Source organism: Triticum aestivum, chromosome 2D (genome assembly GCF_018294505.1).
Source record: "Triticum aestivum cultivar Chinese Spring chromosome 2D, IWGSC CS RefSeq v2.1, whole genome shotgun sequence".
Classification (NCBI taxonomy): Eukaryota; Viridiplantae; Streptophyta; class Magnoliopsida; order Poales; family Poaceae; genus Triticum; species Triticum aestivum.
The window spans coordinates 626,429,713-626,452,484 of NC_057799.1; the positions used below are offsets into that span (position 1 = coordinate 626,429,713).

Consider the following 22,772-nt stretch of genomic DNA (forward strand, 5'->3'; position numbering starts at 1 on the left):
CCGTGGTGAGCCTCTTGTTCTTATCTTCTTTTTGAAAGAAAAAATTCTTACTTTAGATACAAACTTGTCTAATTCTCTTACTATTTTATTCCTTCTTATTACACCGTCGGATGTGGTATATATTATCTTTTTATAACTATTTGGTTCATTTATTGTTTATGACAAATATACCGACCAGTGTGACATAGATTTTATTTATCTAGGAGGTGGTTGAACCGGAAATTCTAACCGACCCTATTGTCGAGAGGTTAAATTTAGTTGAAGAAGAAAACAATTACTTGAAGGAAAAAATAAAAAAATTGAGGAGGAGAAGATGATATTGGAGTTGCATGTTGCGGATGTCGTCGATGATCACAAGATCAAGATGGATGCAATGCGCTTGAAGATTCGAAAGATTAGAAAATATGCCATTCATACCAAGGCTTGGTATCATTATGCCGTTGGATCAATTGTTACCTTGGTTGCGATTATGATCGCATTTGTTTTCGCATTGAAATGTTTTACATAGTTTCAATGTATGGTTTAATTAATTAGATGCTCTGGAGAGCTATATATATGTTGTTAGATGAGAACTATGTATGTACTTTGGTTCTAATGTGATGATGAACTTCTATTAATTTGGTCACTTAATTATCTATTCATGATGTTCTGTAATGGTTTTTGACACACTTAATTATATATAATGCACGCAGATGAACCGGCAATGGATGTACGGTGACAGACACACCTCCGAGTACATTAAGGGCGTGCATGATTTTCTCGAAGTGGCTGAGGCAAACAAGCAGAATGGTTTTATGTGTTGTCCATGCCCTACATGTGGGAATACGAAGTCTTACTCTGACCGGAAAATCCTTCACGCCCACCTGCTTTACAAGGGTTTCATGCCACACTATAATGTTTGGACGAGGCACGGAGAAATGGGGGTTATGATGGAAGACGGCGAAGAAGAAGAGGACGATGACAACTATGTGCCCCTGAATACGGTGATGCTGCAACAGGGGAAGCTGCTGAAGATCAAGACGAACCAGACGATGTGCCCAATGATGCTGCAAGGGGGGAAGCTGCTGAAGATCAAGAGGAACCAGTGCCCAATGACGATGATCTCCGCCGGGTCATTGTCGATGCAAGGACGCAATGCGGAAGTCAAAAGGAGAAGCTGAAGTTCGATCGCATGTTAGAGGATCACAAAAAAGGGTTGTACCCCAATTGCGAAGATGGCAACACAAAGCTCGGTACCGTACTGGAATTGCTGCAGTGGAAGGCAGAGAATGCTGTGCCTGACAAAGGATTTGAGAAGCTATTGAAAATATTGAAGAAGAAGCTTCCAAAGGATAAAAAATTGCCCGACAGTACATACGCAGCAAAGAAGGTCGTATGCCCTCTAGGATTGGAGGTGCAGAAGATACATGCATGCCCTAATGACTGCATCCTCTACCGCGGTGCGTACAAGGATCTGAACGCATGCCCGGTATGCGGTGCATTGCGGTATAAGATCAGATGAGATGACCCTGGTGATGTTGACGGCGAGCCCCCCAGGAAGAGGGTTCCTGCGAAGGTGATGTGGTATGCTCCTATAATACCACGGTTGAAACGTCTGTTCAGAAACAAAGAGCATGCCAAGTTGATGCGATGGCACAGTGAGGACCGTAAGAAAGACGGGAAGTTGAGAGCACCCGCTGACGGGTCGCAGTGGAGAAAAATCGAGAGAAAGTACTGGGCTGAGTTTGCAGCTGACCCAAGGAACGTATGGTTTGGTTTAAGCGCGGATGGCATTAATCCTTTCGGGGAGCAGAGCAGCAATCACAGCACCTGGCCCGTGACTCTATGTATGTATAACCTTCCTCCTTGGATGTGCATGAAGCGAAAGTTCATTATGATGCCAGTTCTCATCCAAGGCCCTAAGCCGGCAACGACATTGATGTGTACCTAAGGCCATTAGTTGAAGAACTTTTACAGCTGCGGAATGGAAACGGTGTACGTACGTGGGATGAGCACAAACAGGAGGAATTTAACCTGCACGCGTTGCTGTTTGTAACCATCAACGATTGGCTCGCTCTCAGTAACCTTTCAGGACAGACAAAAAAGGGATACCACACATGCACACACTGTTTAGATGACACTGAAAGTATATACCTGGACAAAAGCAGGAAGACTGTGTACCTGGGCCATCGTCGATTTCTTCCGACCAACCATCAATGTCGAAAGAAAGGCAAGCATTTCAAAGGCGAGGCAAATCACCGGAAGAAGCCCGCCATGCGTACCGGTGATCACGTACTTGCTATGGTCAATGATTTACACGTAATCTTTGGAAAGGGTCCCGGCGGATTAGTTGTTCCGAATGACATTGAGGGACACGCACCCATGTGGAAGAAGAAATCTATATTTTGGGACCTACCCTACTGGAAAGAGCTAGAGGTCCGCTCTTCAATCGACGTGATGCACGTGACGAAGAACCTTTGCGTGTACCTGCTAGGCTTCTTGGGCGTGTATGGGAAGACAAAAGATACACCTGAGGCACGGGAGGACCTGCAACGTTTGCACAAAAAAGACGGCATGCCTCCGAAGCAGTATGAAGGTCCTGCCAGCTACGCTCTTACGAAAGAAGAGAAAGAAATCTTCTTTGAATGCCTGCTCAGTATGAAGGTCCCGACTGGCTTCTCGTCGAATATAAAGGGAATAATAAATATGCCAGAGAAAAAGTTCCAGAACCTAAAGTCTCATGACTGCCACGTGATTATGACGCAACTGCTTCCGGTTGCATTGAGGGGGCTTCTACTGGAAAACGTCTGATTAGCCATTGTGAAGCTATGTGCATTCCTCAATGCAATCTCTCAGAAGGTGATCGATCCAGAAATCATACCAAGGCTAAGGAGTGATGTGGCGCAATGTCTTGTCAGTTTCGAGCTGGTGTTCCCACCATCCTTCTTCAACATCATGACGCACGTCCTAGTTCATCTAGTCGACGAGATTGTCATTCTGGGGCCCGTATTTCTACACAATATGTTCCCCTTTGAGAGGTTCATGGGAGTCCTAAAGAAATATGTCTGTAACCGCGCTAGGCCAGAAGGAAGCATCTCCATGGGCCATCAAACAGAGGATGTCATTGGGTTTTGTGTTGACTTCATTCCTGGCCTTAAGAAGATAGGTTCTCCCTAAATCGCGTTATGAGGGGAGACTGACTGGAAAAGGCACGCTTGGAGGGGGAACTCAATAATATGCAGGGACGGATATTCTTGGTCTGAAGCACACTACACAGTTCTACAGAACTCTACCTTGGTGACCCCGTATGTCGATGAACACAAGAACAGTCTGCGCTCCAAACACCCGGAGCAGTGTGACGACTGGATTACATGTGAACACATCAGGACTTTCAGCAGTTGGTTGGAAACACGTCTCAGAGGTGACACCACTGTTTGTGATGAGTTGTACTCGTTGTCCAGGGGACCATCTTCGACTGTATTGACTTACAAAGGATACGAGATAAATGGGAATACATTTTACACGATCGCCCAAGATCAAAAGAGCACCAACCAAAACAGCGGTGTCCGCTTTGATGCAGCAACCGAGAGGGGAAAGGACACATATTATGGTTACATAATGGACATATGGGAACTTGACTACGGACATGATTTTAAGGTCCCTTTGTTTAAGTGCAAATGGGTCAATCTGTCAGGAGGCGGGGTACAGGTAGACCCACAGTACGGAATGACAACAATGGATCTGAACAATCTTGGGTACACTGACGAACCGTTCGTCCTAGCAATGATGTGGCACAGGTTATCTATGTGAAGGACATGTCTACCAGACCGAGGAAAATAAAAGATAAGGAAGCGAATACATCATACGATGAGCCAAAGCGGCACATAGTTCTTTCAGGAAAAAGGGACATTGTGGGAGTGGAGGGCAAGACAGACATGTCTGAAGATTATGAAAAGTTACATGAAATTCCTCCCTTCAAAGTCAAGGCTGACCCAAGCATCCTGATAAACGATGAAGATTATCCATGGTTACGGCGCAATAAGCAAATGACACAAGCGAAGAAAAAGTGAAGACTTTCTCCCGCAACTATTATGATGATACCATGCCAACTTTGTAATAGACGAGTATGATACCATTGTCCGTTTTGTACAAGAAGTGCATCTAGTTTTTGCCGTAACCCTCTCAACTTTCTTGCACATGCTATGTGGATGAAATGATGATACCATGCCAACTTTCAACCTTTTCAGAGTTCATTTGAAATGCTTTATAAGCCCTGAGTGCAGAGAGGTTAGGCCCGTAAGCCTGCTTTAGAGAGGAGCTCGACAGCTCAGGCGCACCGCACCTTATAAACAGGCGTGACTCTCTCTTAGCTAGCGAGGTGGGACTAAACTCACCACCACGCCGCTGTGCAAGGCCATTGGTCCCGGTTGGTGGCACGAACCGGGACCAATTCCACCCTTTGGTCCCTGTTGGTGCCACGAACCGGTACTAATGAGGCTGTGGCCCCATGAGCACCTTTAGTACCTGTTCGTGGCACGAACCGGTACTAGAGTTTCTTACTAGCTAAGCAGTTTTTTAGTCCCACCTCGCTAGCTGAGAGGCACTAGGAGCGGTTTATAAGCCCTGAGTGTAGAGACGATGAAGAAGAGGCGCAATGCTCACGTTGCTTAGCTTCAAGCCTTGAGGAATAAGGTAGACTGCATCGAGCTATGTGCAGTGCAGTCTACACTATTCGAAAGGCTTGAAGCAAATCAACGCGCATTGCGCCTCTTTTTTATTTTTAATCATTAAAAGCAAAAAGAATTTTCATAAAGAACTTTTTTTGATAGAAACTTTAATAGCAGAAAGAATTATCATAAAGTAAAATAAATAAGTAATTAGAAACAAAATAAAATAAAATAAATAAGTTTTTTGTTGTAAGTAGAAACAAAACAAAATAAATATAGCAAAAAGAAAACAAAAAAACTAAATACAGCAAAAAGAATTTTCATAAAGAACTAATGGCACTAATAGAAAGTTTATATGTTTTCTAAAACTAATGGCACTAACAGACAGTTTATAATTTTGCTGACCTAAAAGCAAATAAGAATTAAAAATAAAGCAAAAAACAAAAGAAAATCAATAATGCAAAAAACAGAACCAAAAAACTGGAATTTTTTAAAAAAAACTGCCATCTATTGGGCCACCACGGCCTGAATACGACTAGAAACCCAACCTGGGCCAGGATTCAGGCCCGCAGAAGGCCCAATAGGCCAACAGACAGCACAGTGTGACATTAGGCCCGTAAGCCTGCATTTGAGAGGAGCTCGAGAGGGCAGCCACAGTGGGGCTTATAAACCACTCCGAGCCCCTCTCAACTAGCGAGGTGGGACTAAACTTTTGGCCGCGGGCAGCGCAAGGCCTTTGGTCCCGGTTGGTGCCACCAAGCGGGACCAATGCCCCCCCCTTTAGTCCCGGATGGTGCCACCAACCGGGACCAAAGGCCGCCGCTTCCCGCCCTTTGGGCTGCTGAAAAGAGGCCTTTGGTCCCGGTTGGTGCCACGAACCGGGACTAAAGGCTTTGCTGTATAAGTCCACACTTAGGAAATTTTCGACATACCTCGCCAGTTGCCCCCGACGCTGCCAGGCTGCCCGTGCTCGCCGTCGCCGCCTGCTCCTCATCGCCGTCGCCCCGCGCCCTTGCCTCGACGGGTCGCCGCCCGGTGCTCGTCGCCGTCGCCCTGCCCCCACGCACCGCCCCGCCTCGTGCTCCCCTGCTCGCGTGCGCCGCCTCGGCGCCCCGAGCCCCCCTGCCCGGCCCGCGCGTGCTCGCCGGCGCCCTCGCCCCGTCCCGGCCCCGCGCGCCGGCGCCCTCGCCGCCATCGTCCTAGCCGCCCCCGCTGTGAGAGCCGCCGCCCCGGCTCTGTTTTTTTATTTTTATTAGTTTAATTTTTTTGTTCATATGTGATGTATATGTGTATGTGGCTATAATGTATATGTGAACAAAAAAAATTGTACATATGTAGATGTTCAAAATGTATGAATATATATGTCAAAAATGTTTTTTTGTTCATAGAAAGTTTTTGTTCATATATAGAAAGTTTTTATATATGACAATGGATATATATTCGATATATATGAGAAATGATGATCCACATGGAAAAGTTTTATATATGCAAAAGTTACAATTTTAGAAAAGTTTTATATATCTAGCTAGGAAGGGAAGAAGAAGAAGAAAAAGAAGGATAGGAAAGAAGAAAATAAGAAGAGGAAAGAAAGAAGAAGAGGAGAGGAAGAAGAGGAGATATAAATAAGAAGAGGAAAAAAGAAGAAAAAGAAGAGGAGAAGAAGAAAGGAATAGAGGAGAAGATGAAAAAATAGAAATATTTCTATTTTTTCATCTTCTCCTCTATTCCTTCTTCTTCTCCTCTTTTTTTCTTCTTTTTTCTTCTTTTTTTTCTTCTTTTTTTTCTTCAATCCTCTCCTCTATTCCTTTCTTCTTCTCTCCTCTTTTTATTTCTTCTTCGTTTTCTTATGTTTTATCGGGTCTGTCGTCGTCGATATATACCCCTCCCGATAACTTCAACACGAGGGGGGGTCGATATACCCCCTCCCCGATAACATTATTTTCCCGTGTATATATGTCGTCGTTGTCGATATAACCCCCTCCTGATAACTTCAACACGTGGGGGGGGGTCGATATACCCCCTCCCCGATAACATTATTTTCCCGTATATGTATGTTGTCGTTGTCGATATTACCCCCTCCCGGTAACTTCAACACGAGGGGGGGTCGATATACCCCCTCCTCGATAACATTATTTTCCCGTGTATGTATGTCGTCGTTGTCGATATAAAACCCCCTCCCGATAACTTCAACACGTGGGGGGGTCGATATATACCCCCTCCCCGATAACATTATTTTCCCGTGTATGTATGTCGTCGTTGTCGATATATATAACTCCCTCCCAGATAACTTCGACATGATGGATGGTCGATATGTATACCCCCTCTCGACCGTGATAACTTATACCACGGGAGCACCCCCCGGCCCTCTCGCTCGACCAAAACTCTCGAGGACACCCAAACCCTAGAAAAAAAATGATGTCGGTCTCCTACCCCCTCCCGCCGCGCCCCTACCCTTGAAGCGTTGCCTAGGCCACCCCAAACCCGGAATAAGCTCTACGTTTGCACTAATATATCCACCTGCTGTCATGTTTGTGTAATAATTGCCATGTTGTAATATTTGCAGAAACAATGGAGCACGGACGAGATGAGCAAGCAGAAGATGTGTTGGGGGACATAATCTTAGCCGGAGGTGATATCTTGTCGTATCTTAACGACAATGATGGTCTGGAAGAACAGGGTGAAGAAGCAGGCTGCGGTGATCGAAGAGTGGAGGAGGAAAGACATGATTATGATGGCTCCGGTGACCCAATGCTGGTGCAAGAAGGAGCCCGTGGTGACGGCTCCGATGACCGAACAGAGTCCGGCCAGGTAAATATATTAGTTAAGCCTGTGCTGACTAGCTAATTGATGCATTCATTGTTTTGGTATGTACACATATTAATTAACACTTGTCTTTCTTCTTTTTTCTAGCCCTCTGGATCGAGCACAACTGCGGTAAAGAGACAAGGCCCGAAGAAAAAGTTGCGCTCGGATGAAAGGTTTGAGATCACAGCAATCGCGCGCGACGGCCAACTGATTGAACCCCTCCGGACAAAGGATGCTTTTGCTGCTCAGTGCGGGGTTCTAGTTAGGGACAAGATCCCGATCAGCATCCACCAATGGTATAAGCTAAGAAGGAAGACCCTGAGGTGTCTTATGTCAATGATATGCAGAAAGATGATCTTTGGACTGAGCTGAAGGCAAATTTCACCCTACCGCCAGAGGAGGATCCGGAGAAGCCAGTTATAGAGCAATTAATCAAGTCTCATGCTCTGAAGAAGATGGCAGACCTATTCAGGAGGTGGAAGAATGAGCTGAAAACTTTGTCGACAAAGAAGAGACACCAGAATTCGTCGGCCGGTATGAGAAGATCAGAGATCACTGGCCCGCATTTGTGGCCCACAAGACATCGGAAAAGAGTAAGAAGATGTCAGCGACAAACAAGCAGAATGCTGCGAAGAAGAAGCTTCACCATCGCACGGGGTCAGGTGGCTACCTCAAAGCCCGCCTAAGTGGGCCAAGTCTGAGAGGGATCTGCTTGATAAAGGGATCGAACCAGAGACAATGAACTGGCCAGACCGTTGCCGGACTTGGTTCTTCGGGGCTGGCGGAACCTTGGACCCTGTATCAGGGAGGTGTCGTTGGACGGACGAGCAACTTGCAATACCGTCAAGAAGCTTAAGCACTATATCGATGCAGCAGCAAGGGACGTTCGTTCCAGACAGAGAGAACGACGAGCTCACAATGGCCCTCGGGAATCCTGAGCACCCTGGACGGACACGAGGCACGCCAGGCTCCGTTCCGTGGAAGGCTGGTTTTCCGAACGCGGGCGGTTACAAAACCCAGGAGAGGAGGAAAAAAGTGGAGCAGATCCAAATTCAGCGTCTGCACGAAAGGGTTCAAGTGCTAGAGGAACGAGACGGCAATAGAGATGCCGAAACTGCCCCCGAAGCTACACCGCCATCTCAGCGTAGAAGCAGCGTGGCTTCCACCGAGCTGCCTCGGCTGGAGCATGCGGCTACTCCTAGCTACCCCGTGGATGCTATCACGGAGTCTCAACATTGCCACCTTATGGCGGAATGGCAGAACTTGAAAGTCAAGGCGGTTGTTGGCTCTGTTTTACCTCCTGAACCCGGCGCAACCTACCACTGCCGGCAGATTCCAGAAGGATATGCTAGGGTGATGGTGGATGAAATAACGGAGGGATTTGAGGACCTCCAGCTTGACCACCCTACCGGTGAAGGGGAGACTCGGCTGGGTTTAGCTCTGAAGACTCCATGCCTATGGCGGAAGGAGCTCATCAAGCTTCCGAACTGGACGGCTCCGGCGAGTAAGGGCACTCCGCCTCCTCCTCCGCCTCCTCCTCCGGCGAGTGATCAGGGCACTCAGCCTCCTTCTCCGGCGCGTGGCGGCACTCCGCCTCCTTCTCCGCCAGCGCCGGCGCGCCAGAGCAGCCAGCCTCCTCCTTCTCCGCCTCGTCAGCAAGGGCGGAAGAGACCCGCCGCCGCTGCGGCCGCTCCGGCGCGTCGTAGTCCTTCTCCTCCGCCTCGTAAGCAAGGAAAGAAGACAGCCGCAGCCGCTCCGTCTGCTCTGCCGGCGTCTAGCAGTACAGCTGCCAGAGGCGGGTCGGTCCTTCTCTGAAGACTCCAGAGAAGTTACCATATGAGAGGACCGAGGAGGAGAACGCGGAGATCGTGCGAGCCGAAGTGAAGAACTTCTTTGAAGGGGTCAAAGCAAAGAAACATCCACCTCCGGAGGAGAAGGTAGATCCGGGGAAAGCAAAGCGCACTCTGGCTGCCCTGACAAAACCACCAAAGTCTCTGCCAAGAGGCAACTATGAGCGCGTTCTTGGAAAGGCATATGCCGAAGCGGAGCGGTCGGGAAGTACTGTCAGTGATAAAAGGATGAAAGAACGACGAGCTGGGAAAAAAATTGCCCAGCTCGGCGAACAAGCGAACCAATCGTGCCCCCCGCTCAAGGTGTCAAAAGACATCGTCGCTAATGATTCGGGTATGGTGCCCGGTTATAGCAATCTTGGAGATTACCTGCCCGACGATGTACATTATGAAATCATGGAGGTGGACAACCACAAATACCATTACGAGAAGCCTCTCGTCAAAGATGTCAGATCTCTAAGCACGATGATGCGAAGACTACATGATTGGTACATGAAAACCTGCAGAGAGTCTGATGGGATGAGTACTTTGACGCTGAGAGTTAAACTGGAGCATGACCTCGTTGGAATTGAACTGCTGAATGTTCCATTTGAGGATTTCTTCCAGTTTTACAATCTAAAGTCCCTCGATAAAACAACGATCACTTGCTACTGTTTGTAAGTAGTACTACTTCTGTCATTAAGTCTCTCTATATAGGTCAGCTCTTTCATTGCATGTATTTATACTTATCCTCACTATATTATGCAGATTGAAGATCGCCGAATTGAAGAAAAGACAAATCGGTGATATTGGGTTCATCAACACAAATCTCATAGATGCATATACGGTTGAAAAACATCCCAAAGAAGCCGAGGCCAACTTGCTACAATCGTTGGTATTAAATCAAAACAAAGATATAATACTCTTTCCTTACAACTTCAAGTGAGTGTTACTGTCTTCTGCATATTCGGCCTTATTAGTCCAGGTTATGGTAATGTAATTGATGACTTATGCATGCATGCGCAGCTTCCACTATATTCTCCTAGAGATTAAGCTTGAGCCGGGAGTAGTAACCGTCTTAGACTCGAGACGAAAAGATCCCCAGGACTATGCGAACATGACTCAAATGCTCCAGAAGTAAGTTAAATCGATCATTATCCACCATATCAGCAACTTTGTTCATTTCCTGATATCAAGTAATTGTTTTCTTTGTCTGGCAGGGTTTGGAGAAAATTCACCTCAAAAGCCCCGGGACTGCCGAACCAGCTGCAATTTAGACACCCGAAAGTAAGTACTATAGTAGCATGTTCCGCGCATCTCCTAGTGATTCAAGCGCTAGTTTGATCAATACCATTTAGCATGCTTGCTTATCAGTTTGATTGACCTCTATTTCTTGTAAAGTGGTTGTGGCAGCAACCCGGGAATAATTACTGTGGATACTCCGTTTGCGAGTCCATCCGCTACCATACCTGTGAGCGGGGCTCCACTGAAGAACAATATGAAGTGCGTAAGCATTAATATTCACAATTTTATTTTATTACCATCATTTGTGTTGAGTTTCATTTATTCATACATATATGTATGTATGTATTGACCCCCTTCTTCAAATTAGATTTTTCGGAAGCGGGATCAACTCCTAGCAGAAGATCGTATGCTAGGAATTCAAGAGGAATTGGCGGCATTCTTCCTTGACCACGTGATCGCTGAAAACGGAGAATACTATGTGGACCCTGTGTTCCTACAATATAATTAGGAGATTGTATTGTAAGAGATAATTATTGTATATATGTAGCCGGTAGTGTCGGATAGATATACGAGAACTTGTTGTTCGACCAATATCTCGGAGAAGGAGAGGTGGTCGATATCACTTCTCTCTGTATGCATATGTTCATGACGATGTTCTGTTTCCTTCATTTGATTACTAGCTAGCGTGTCTACTCCTCTCCATACGTATATAGTACGTAGCGTCGACCAAGCACGGAGATAAGAGAGGACACTTCTCTCTATTAATTAGCTAGCTAACACAATATATGAAACACCTAAATTAACCCCCCAAAACCCCTAAACCACCCCCTTTCAAAAAAAACAAAAACCTCAGCTCCTGCCAGGTGCTGACGCGTGGATGCCTATTGGTCCCGGTTGGTGGCACCAACCGGGACCAAAGGCCCTCCTGCCTGGGCTCCCCGCACCGGCCACGTGGACGGCCTTTAGTCCCGGTTCGTGTAAGAAACGGGACTAAAGGGCTAGGGCATTAGTAACGACCCTGAACCGGGACTAAAGGCCCTTATGAACCAGGGTAAAAGCCCCTTTTCCTACTAGTGTGAGTTATCATCAGTTCATAATACAGATCTGACAATTATGGTTTACGACAGGCACAGAATCATGTACCTGAGCGGAGCTTGGAACACGCAGCATAGCGGGAAGTTGGTAGACACAGAATCCATAATTCAACATCTTCCATACCATATGATCTTGATCTCACTTAAACAGCTTTGACTGACAGTAAATGAATACAAATACCACATTGATAATATTTATCTGCAACGAAGTAACTCGAATTAATTGTAAACTCATCCATTACTGATTGGTCAACAGCAAAGTTGAAGTTGTAATTTCAATAATCCAGCTGGTTAAGCTTGAAAAAACACATGTACATGGACCTGTAGGAAATAGTTTCTCCCTGTCGTTGCTCATAAGTCGAGTTCAATACTTCACTGAAGATATCAACCTAAACCTGCAACATAATAATCATGTTTATTTTAAGAAGCAAAGCCTTATTGAGCATACACAGGAAATTAAGCCTGGCTAACTCAAAAGTCAAAACCACACAAGGTGCAAGTTCATGGCATAAAGCCATAGCAGCATCTTTGATGTAAGTACATTGGCCAATACTAAACAAGGTCAGACCATGTTTAACATGCTGTTTTTTCAGTGAGGGCCAAAAAAGGCAGACCCCAGGGCAGCTACAGACGGCACAAAATGGACTTTGCAATAGTACTCAAAACATGAACCCCATATGCTTCTGGACGTGCAAAATCTGAAAGAGCACTGAGTCCATTGAAGTCAGGGTTATGAACATTAAAAAAAAAGGGAAGTCTCAGAGTTTGATTCATAGGTAATACGCAAAGACAAAAGTGTCAGGCAGATCTACTAGGTTGAAGTAAAAGCAGAGAAGGCATCAGGAGGTAGTAAAAGAAATAGGCAGAGGAGTTAGCAAGTGATGAAAGGATTGTCATGGATGCAAACCTGTATCAGATTGTCAAATCAAGCTGGATAACTTCCTTTTTTGTTTCCTTGAACATAAACATTTAATCTATTCTTCACTTTTACTGCAAAATTTTCCTCCTCCTTTTCCTAAGTACGTAAATACTCCCTCCGTCCCAAAATAAGTGATACTCCCTCCGTAAACTAATATTCTAGTGATCTAAACGCTCTTATATTAGTTTACGGAGGGAGTACTTATTTTGGGACTGAAGGAGTATACAATATAAACACAATGACTGTTGAATGGATAGCAGGAGTGAGCACACAAAAGTTGCAGGATAGGTCTGCTAATAAATCATGAACCGGTAAAGAAGTACACCAAACTGCACAACAATTCCAGAAACAACATACGGTGAATTTTTTTATTTAAACTTGCTAGGCTGTTGAGGGCTTCTCATATTACATAATCTGAGAGCAGCTTCTACCGTCAGTACAGCTAAGAAGACATGCTAGCAAATATACTGAACCTGAAGCAAAATCTCCATATGCACCATAGTTTCAGTGTTGTGATATCGCAATTTAGGCGAAGTCTAACACAAGGCCATTTTTTAATCAATTGTCAAAGTAAATGCACTGTGTTCAAATGGTGAGTTAGACCAGGAAACGTGTGATCATGAGCACTTCTATTATGTGCTCTTGCTTTTGCAGTTTCCAACTGCACTGCTCCAACTTTGTAGTCAAGAGCAAACCTACAAGGTGGGGATCCAAGAAACAGCAATTCAACCAAAGCTTATATCCTTTTCTAAAACCTAACTTTGCCTCTTTCTCTCTCCTTCTCCCATTTTAGATAACAAATCAAATTCTCTCCTTTTATTTTCTTATCTAGCTCGGGAAAGATAACCGTCGAGTTAAATAAGATTTACAGCACTAAGATGAAAATTGTCAAGAACTTATTGCAAGAAAGTACCTATTTGGATTGGACTGTGTGCAGAAGGTAATGGTGTACTCGGTGTGGTTGCGAGCGAAGGTGGAGATGACGTCGTCGTAGCCGAGCTCAGCTAGCAGGGGCAGCCGCTCATTGAGATCAATGAGGCATGGGCATGTTGTAGCCGTTGACAAGGCCGGCATCACAAACCTGTCGGGCCGGATACCGTGGAGCCCCATCTTCCCAAACAGCTCCAATGCAACCCCAGACTGCCCAGCCTGCGAGTACCCCGTGATCACCGCGGTCCAGGTGACTCGGTTCCTCACCAGGAGCCCCAGGAGACGAGGTTGCGGCTGGGCATCCGGTCGTCGAACAGGCGGCGGGCGTCGCGCAGGCGGCCGAGCTTGGAGTAGCTGCGGAGGAGGTTGGCGAGGAAGAGGTCCGGGAGGGCGTCCGAGACGACGGCGCGGGCGTGCGCCGCTGGGAGGACGCGGCGGAGGCGGCCGCCGGCGAGGCATGAGAGGAGCAGCTGGGCAAGGCTGGCGCTCATGACGCTCATGTGCCGCCGCCGGCTAGGGAGAGGAGTGGTGAAGTGCAAGGTGTTGCTTGGCTTCACCGACAAAATATAACTGGGCCAACATCACTCGCCAAAATACTCCCCACCCGCCCACACGACACAAGTGCAACGAGCATGCTGGCCTCAGTCTCCGGAGCTCGAGGTGTGCTGCGGTGCAGGGCCTGCTCGTATGCCCTGCTGCTTCGCTGGAGCTGCTTCGATGTGGATCCGGCCGTTGGTGGTTCGCTGATCTTGGCGCTGCTTTTTGCAATGCGTTGGTTGCTGCGGTGGTGCTGGTCACGGTGGGATCATGGGATCCCGCAGCCAGGGTGAGGCTGGCCTCGGCAGGGGTGGTGATTGGTGGGCGGCGCTCGGTGGGGCGGTGGTCTCCGGGAGAAATCTTTGCTCCAGTCTTATCGGAGTTGGCGACGGCGGCGTCCGCGGGTGCCGTGGTCTTTTTTGGAAAACATCATCATGGAGGTGTGCTCAGGGCCGGTCGTGGGATTTTAGGGGCCCGGGGCGAGAGTAGAGCTCGGGGCCCTTAGAGCGTGCCCTCGGGACTGATTTTCTAGCTGTCTTTCCTGCTTCCTATTCAATCTCAAGGGTCAATCTTGCGTCTAACACCCGACGAATTTGCCTCGGAGGCTGAATTGGGAGTATTATCACATCCAGTGCATTTTTAGAGAGTAAATGACGCAGAACTACCACATTTGGGGCAGAGTTGACACATAACTACCTATTTTGCCTCTTTTGTCTGATAACTACCAACATTGGGGTAGGTATGTGACACATACCACCGTTCGCTCGGTTTAGCTATTTTCTGACCGGTCGGCCCCACTTTCAGGTCGACGTGGCAACGGACGATGGACACATAGCTGACGGCCGTTAGGTCTCCTTGTGTAGGCGATATAACCACCGTTCGAGACAGAAACAGTCTCCTCGCTCGCTCACCCGACGCCACCCGTCGCCGCCGCCGCCGCCGGGGTTCTACCTCGCCGCCCGACATGGTATCGTGGGGAGATGGTGAGGAATCGTCTGAGGACCACAGCAATGCTACCAGCGAGGTCAGTCATCATTTTTCTGAATTCTACGGTTAGGGTTTCTCTGATTTGAGGATTTAGGAATTGGGGATATATGATTCGAGCTAGATCTTCTCTCAGCCGCAATGTACATTCTATTTCTTAGGGCTTAAAGACCCTTTACGACTCGGATTGGGAAGGGTTAGCTGATGGAGCAGCACCTCCACGTTGTAAATGTGGAGCCATTGCCGCAAAGTTTGTAGGTTGGGAAGGATATGAGACAGGAAGGATATTTTTGGGATGTGCAGGGCAGGTGTGTGATTTACCTGTACTTATTTCTTTAATCACTTCTTACTCATCAGTAAATGTAGCAATTCAATTAGGAACTAATGAAATAAAAATGTTCTATGTTTCTGTAGTTTGGGGAAAGATGTGATTATGTTAAATGGGTAGATGGAGATTGGCCATCATCACTGCAGAAAGCTATTGGAAAATTATGGGAGATGTATGGAGAAGCCAAACAAGGAAGAGTTAGTGATGCTCTGTACTGTATGGAGGAAAAGTTCAAGTTTAGGGATGAAATAACCAAGCTCCACCGTGATCTGAAGATTGTCCAAGAAGAAGTGAACAAGACTGTGAATGAGAAGCAGATCACACTTGCTCTGAAGGCAAAGGCTGAACAAGCACTCATTGATGCAAGGGCAGAACTGGAGGAGAAGAAAAAGCTGGATGCTGCAGCTAGTAACATGCATAAGGTGTTGAGGATCAAGGCAGAGAAGGACAGGGATAAAATCAAGGAAGAGAAGAGAAAATTGGAGTTAATGATTGCAGATTTGGTCAAGCAGAAAGAAGGTACCAGGGCAAAGCTGAGGAAGATTAAAGAATTATGTGATGAGTAGTATTTCCATTATAAGAGAAGTAGTTGTATTATTTGTTTCAAACTATTGTTCAATTATGAGTGTTTCAAATTATGAGGTGTAATGAATTATTAGTGATCTGTTAAGTGAATTGTTGGCTATTTCAATGAAGTGAAGTGATTTGCTGAGTTTATATTTGTTTGTAAAGGTGTCGACTTGATGTCGAGACCCTTTTTGTTTAAAAGGAAATTTGAACAACATCTCCCTTGTTTTTACTCCCTCCGTTCCAAATTAGTTGACTTGAATTTCACAATAATTGAACACCACAGTACTGCAAGTAATATATAACTGTCACAAGTCTTTCACAAAATAACAGGCATAACTGTCACAAGTTCAAACACCGCCGCCGCCGCCGCCGCCAGGAGTCGCCATGGTCCAAGAACGCACGGGAGAGAGAGTGGAGCTGGACTGAACTGTTGGGCAAACACTGTCCGAGCGGAGACCTAACGCCGTCAGCTACGTGTCCGTCGTTCGTTGCCACGTCGACCTGAACGTGGGGCCGACTGGTCAGAAAATGGCTAAACCGAGCGAACGGTGGTATGTGTCACATACCTGCCCCAATGTTGGTAGTTTTCGGACAAAAGAGGCAAAGTAGGTAGTTATGTGTCTACTCTGCCCCAAATGTGGTAGTTTTGCGTCATTTACTCATTTTTAGAGAAAAATAAATTAACCATAGTGATGGACTAGTTTCTTTTCCCTGACTAGTGCTAGCATATGTGTGTTCATAGAACATTGCAAAGACCAGACGCGACCCAATTAATTTTTTTGATGGGGGAATTCAATCAGTTAAATGAGAAAGCATCTGCACGTTGCAATTAGCACCAGACGTGGTGACTCTTAGAAAGATGCCACGTAATTCAATCAGTTAAGTAACCACGGCCAATCAATCAATTATCAATGAAGATCGAATATTAATTATCATTTTTAACTTTTTATTAATTATCATGGGAAAAGCAAAATAGTTAGGGCACAATACCTTATCTAGAATCAGTTTTTCATCTCCATGATGGCTGATGAGAAACGCCTAGAGTAGTAGCGCAGCATGGCGCACGCTCGGTGGAGGTCCCTCGTCCGCCGTCGTCAACTGATTCCGGCGGTCGCAAGGCGAAAATCCATCCTGCGGCAGCCGCCGACCCCCGGCCATGCCTTGCGTGCGAGAAGTCGTAAAGTGACTCGCATCTTCAAGATCGCTGACTCAGATCCATGAACCACGCTTATGCGTAATTAGTGGCCAACAATCGTAGTAACTTGGGCCAATTTGGCAGCACGTTTCTTCAGCCCATGCATGATTTCAACTTAGCAGCAGGCCTACATACGTCCCTGGGTGGGGGCCCCCTCCACTCCGGGGGCCCGGGGCGGCCGCCCCCCTGCCCCCCATCAGGACCGGGCCTGGGTGTTCTTCTCCTCCCCACGGCTTTGGCTTTGAAGGGAAACCTCAGATCCGCTGGATCGGGCGATGGAGGCATCTTCGCGTCTTTCTCCTTCTTGGGGGCATCGTCTCGGAGCTGGATATGACCGAGAGATTGGTGGACTGCGGCATCTTCGTTATGGATGGCAGCATCTTCGTCGCTTGGTTTGCTGAGGCGAGGCGCTGGTTTCCGGTTGGCAACGATGATGGCGTCGAGATGAGCTCGGGTAGCGGCATAGACTTCGGTAGTTGTTGGGGATATAACTACTGGTGTAACCCGCCCAGGAGGGGTCGGGTTACGCTGTAGCAATTCATTATATGAAGCCCGATATCAAGCTTGAAGATGGCGGTTCAATAAAGGGCCTAAAGCCCGTAGGCCACTTAAAGCCCGTAGTGATAAACCGTCGTAATGGCGTGACTTGTGTTGTAAGGCAAGATTAACTAGTTACCGAGCCGGATACTGTTTATAAGCCGGCCGGGACTCTGTAGGCCGTGGGGCGTCAACCCGTGTATATAAGGGGATGACCCGCCGGCGGCTTAAGGGAGGTAACATAAAAAAATCGGTAGCCAGGCATAGCGGATTCGCTCCCTGGTCATCGAAACCCTAGTAATTCCACCTCAACTGGAGTAGGCTTTTACCTTCACCGTAAGGGGCCGAACCAGTATAACCCTCGTGTCCTTTGTCCCGCTTTAACCCCTTTAAGCTTCCTAGTTGCGATGGCTCCACGACTAAGTCCTTTCACAAGGGCATTTGCCGTGACTATTCCATGACAGTTGGCACCCACCGTGGGGCCAGCACACGGTGGATTTGAGTTCTTGAAGGGCAGCTTCGAAGGGCTCAAGGGATACGCTGTGGGCCGGATGACCAAGAGTCGTCGCGGCAAGCTCTACATCAACGACGCAGGCTGGGGCCCCGACGCCGGCTTAATCGAGTACGGGTACCGGGTCCCCTTCGGCGGAATCCATGTTTTCATTGGCAAGATCGGCGAGCCGGACATCTGCACCGACCTCATCGAGACGGCTCAGCGTGCGAGACCCGCCCAGACTCTGCCCGCCTTGAAGCGTGCTTTCGTGGGATGCATCCACGGAGGACTCTCTGAAGGATCTAGATCTAGCGATGAGACGGCCATCTGCTCCGATGATGAATCATCCACAGGTGAGATGGACTCGTTGTATCAACTCGGAGATGGCAGGCTCGGGGGTTGTTCCGATGGCGACAGTATTCCGGACCCTTTTGAGCCGCCAAGCCGGGTTGGAATCTTCATGGCCGGCACGCAACCTGCTCAAAACTCCGCCGCTCGGGCAGGAGGCCCTGTGCACTCGCCGGCTCAGGTGCTGATGGATCTCACGGATAAGATGACTGCCCTGCTAACCGCCACGGTCGTCCCAGCAGATCAAGCTCAACATGATGCGGAGGTGGCACAGTTAAAGCTGGATATAGCACAAGCCAAGGAAGATCTGGCAGCGGAAGGAATCAGGATGGCTGCAGAACGGGCGGCTCTGGACGGCCAGACTCAACTGATTCAGGCGCAGTCTTTCCGGCTCACGATGGATCAGATCGCATCCAATGAGGTCATGAGAAGGAGGCATCAGAAGGCTCAATCTCGGCTCCCTCCGGTTTATGATCCTCGAAACCTCTTCAACACGCCCGGTGCAGGGCCCAGTAACCCGCCAGAAATCACGGCACCCGGGGCTGGAACGCCGGTTCAGCCGCAAGTGATGGGGCCTCCCCGTGTGAATACTGCCCCACCTCAATACGTGCCAATACCACCGGGTCATTATTCCAATCCGTTGGAAAACATGATCGCTGCAGCGGCGCGACTGGCGGCTCTCCCAGTCGAGGGTGACTCTCCAACGGCGGTCGAAACCCGCAGGGTCAGAGAACTTCTTCAGACGGCTTTGGCACAACAGGAGGCATATTCATACAGCTGGGACAGGATTCATTCAACCCCTCGTCCAAGCCGGAGCCCAAGTTATAGCAGACACATGGTTTCATCGGCCGGCTCAAGCAACGTCCGGCGCCGTGACTTGCCAGCTGGCCATGGTCCGGCGCATAATGGAGCCTTTAACGCGGTAGACCAAGACAGAGCACGTCAAGAGGCGGAGCAGGCGGCTCAGCTGACAGCTTACCAACCCCTCCCGGTTTATCCGACGGCTTCTATCGAGGCAGGCATAGCTACGAGGACCGGAGGTGTCCCTTGTCTGGTGCCGGCTCTCCGTAACGAACGTCTGCCCAAGGATTTCAAAGGACCTAGGAAGGTACCTAATTACACGGCTGATTTACAGCCCGGAGCATGGATTGAAAGCTACGAGATGGCTATGGAGTTGCTGGAGGTCAGCGAAGCGGCAATGGCCAAATACTTCACCATGATGTTGGATGGGACTGCCCGCACTTGGTTGAAGGGACTGCCACCTAATTCCATCGGGTCATGGGCAGAGCTGAAAGCCTGGTTCATCCAAAACTTCAAAGATACATGTAGGCAATCTATGTCAATTGTGGATTTGACTAACTGCAAGTAGCAAGAAGGCGAGTCTACAACCCATTGGGTACGCCGGGTCAAGGAAATAATACATTCGTCTGATAAGATGGATGCCGGCTCTGCGGTCTTAATGTTGGAGCAACATTGTCGTTTTGCGCCCCTGAAGATGAAGCTTGGGCGGCTCAAGGGCGATTGCAACGATATGGGTACGCTGATGGCGGCTCTGGTCAAGTACGCCGACTCTGATAGTACCAAGGATCCCACGTCTGATGAGGAAAAGACAGGGAAGGGAAAGAAGAATGGCAACGGCAAGGGCCCTCAGCATAACCCAGCGAGTTAGGGAGGTAATAAGCGTAAGGCTGATGATGGTATGGAGTTTGTGGCCAACACCAACACGCAGGGTAACAATCACCGACGTAAGGGGAGACAGCCTCCCCGGTCTGGCGGGTCTGGCCCGACGCTTGAGCAGTTGTTAAATGAGCCCTGCCCAAGGCATGGCTCTAGGGAGAAGCCGGCCACTCATCTATGGAAAGACTGCGCGATCATTAAAACTTTCAAGAATTCCAGCATGTTCAACGGTAACAATGGGCAGGGCGGCGGCTCAGGTGGCGGCGGCTTTCATGGCCCGGGCGGCGGTTCAAATTCCAATTTTCAGAATTCTCAAGGTAATCACGGTGGTTTTAACCAGCAATCTGGCCAGGGTAATCAGCAGCAGCAGGGGGGGATACCAGACCCATCCAAAGCAGCTCAACAGTGGACAGTATCATGTGTTTACTATCAGTTTGTGCAAGCGAGACCAGAAGCTTCATAAGAGGGCTGTGAACGCTGTTGAGCCGGCAGTTCCACGTTACTTGCGATGGTCTGAGCAGCCGATTGTATGGAGTAGGGAAGATCACCCTCCCCGGGTTGATAATCCATGTCACCTGGCCTTGGTGGTGGCTCCTCAAGTTGGTGGGTATAAATTCACTAAGGTACTCATGGACGGAGGCAGTAGCATCAACATCCTCTATTATGAGACCTTCCGTCGTATGGGATTAACTGATAAAAACCTCAACCAGTCCAATACTGTTTTCCATGGTGTGGTGCCCGGTAAGTCGGCGTATCCAGTTGGTAAGATCGAGCTGGAAGTAGCCTTTGGAGATGAGTACAACTACAGGGCGGAAAAACTGACTTTTGAGGTGGTCAGAATAAGAAGCCCGTACCATGCTTTATTTGGGCGGCCGGCTTACGCCAAGTTCATGGCACGACCGTGTTACGTATATTTGCAGCTCAAGATGCCGGGTCACAATGGGACCATTACGGTTCATGGCAGCTGAAAGATAGCCTTGGAGTGCGAGGAAGGTGACGCTGCTTACGCTGAATCTGTTTGTGCGACAGAGGAATTAAAGTTTTACAAGGATAATGTTGACCCGGCAGATATGACGTCTTTGAAAAAGCTGACCACGGAGCATGAGCCGGTAATGAAATTTAAGTCGGCCGATGAGACTAAGCTTATTGACTTTGTGCCAGGCGACTCATCTAAGCAGTTCAGCATCAGTGCCAGTCTGGATCCTAAATAGGAAAGCGCGCTCATCGAGTTCATCCGTGAGAACCGGGACATCTTTGCATGGAAACCTTCTGACATGCCGGGTGTACCGAGAGAACTCGCTGAGCACACTCTTAATATTGATCCAAAATTTAAGCCAATCAAGCAATTTCTCCGGCGGTTTAATGAGGAGAGACGGAAAGCCATTGGTGAGGAAGTAGCCCGGCTCTTGGCGGCCGGGTTCATCGTTGAAGTCTTTCATCCAGAATGGCTAGCTAACCCGGTGCTCGTGCTCAAGAAGAACGGCACCTGGCGTATGTGTGTGGATTATACGGATTTAAACAAGGCTTGTCCGGCTGATCCTTTTGCTCTCCCCCGTATTGATCAAATTATTGATGCTACGGCGGGTTGTGAGCGTTTAAGTTTTTTGGATGCTTACTCTGGATACCATCAGATCAAAATGGCAGTTAAGGACCAAGAGAAGACGGCGTTCATTACCCCTTTTGGAGCCTTCTGTTATGTGTCTATGCCATTTGGGCTCAAGAGCGCCCAGGCGACTTACCAGCGGTGCGTACAGAATTGTCTTCATAATCAGATTGGGCGCAACATTCATGCCTATGTGGATGACATTGTGGTAAAATCCAGAGAGAAGGAGACCTTGATAGACGATCTGAGGGAGACCTTTCGTAATCTCCGGGTCTACAAGATGATGCTTAACCCGGCCAAGTGTGTCTTTGGTGTTCCTGCAGGCAAGCTCTTGGGTTTTCTGGTTTCTCATAGAGGCATTGAAGCTAACCCGGAGAAGATCAAGGCAATCACATCTCTGGCTAAGCCGCCGTGTATAAATGACGTCCAGCGTCTGGCAGGTCGGATCGCTGCTTTAAGTCGATTTATAAGCCAGTTGGGTGAAAAGGCCATACCGCTGTATCAGATGATGAAGAAAACAGATGACTTTGTCTGGAGTGATGCTGCCAACACCGCTTTTGAGGATTTGAAAATACAGTTAGCTGAACCGCCAGTTCTTGCTGCTCCTGTTGATAAGGAGCCCTTATTATTGTATGTAGCCGCTAACACACGAGCCGTCAGTGTGGCCATCGTGGTGGAGCGCAAGGAGGTGGGTAAGGAACATCCGGTTCAGCGGCCGATTTACTACGTCAGCGAAGTACTTATTGAGTCCAAGCAACGATATCCACATTGGCAGAAGCTTGTTTATGGGGTATTCATGGCAAGCCGGAAACTTAAGCAATATTTCCAGGGCCACCCTATCACTGTGGTTAGTTTTGCTCCTTTAGGAGATATTATCCAAAACAGAGAAGCCACAGGAAGAGTCGCTAAGTGGGCCATTGAACTTGGGCCTCATGGTCTAAAGTATGTGCCACGCACGGCTATCAAATCACAAGCATTGGTAGATTTCATCAACGATTGGACAGAGCTGCAGATGCCTGAAGAGAAACCGGA

The 22,772-nt window shown here is 48.1% G+C and overlaps 1 protein-coding gene across 1 annotated transcript; it reads left to right on the forward strand.

Moving 5' to 3' along the window:
• The first annotated feature begins 15,017 nt into the window (after positions 1–15,017).
• LOC123050550 (uncharacterized) lies at positions 15,018–16,224 on the forward strand. Its single transcript, XM_044473327.1, has 2 exons — positions 15,018–15,297; positions 15,404–16,224. The coding sequence occupies exon 2, from the start codon at positions 15,488–15,490 to the stop codon at positions 15,881–15,883; it is 396 nt and encodes a 131-aa protein (XP_044329262.1). The 5' UTR covers positions 15,018–15,297; positions 15,404–15,487; the 3' UTR covers positions 15,884–16,224.
• The last annotated feature ends 6,548 nt before the right edge of the window (positions 16,225–22,772 follow it).

Coding starts and splice junctions, on each gene's coding strand:
- LOC123050550 (XM_044473327.1), top strand. CDS start 15,488: ATGTATGGAGAAGCCAAACAAGGAAGAGTTAGTGATGCTCTGTACTGT.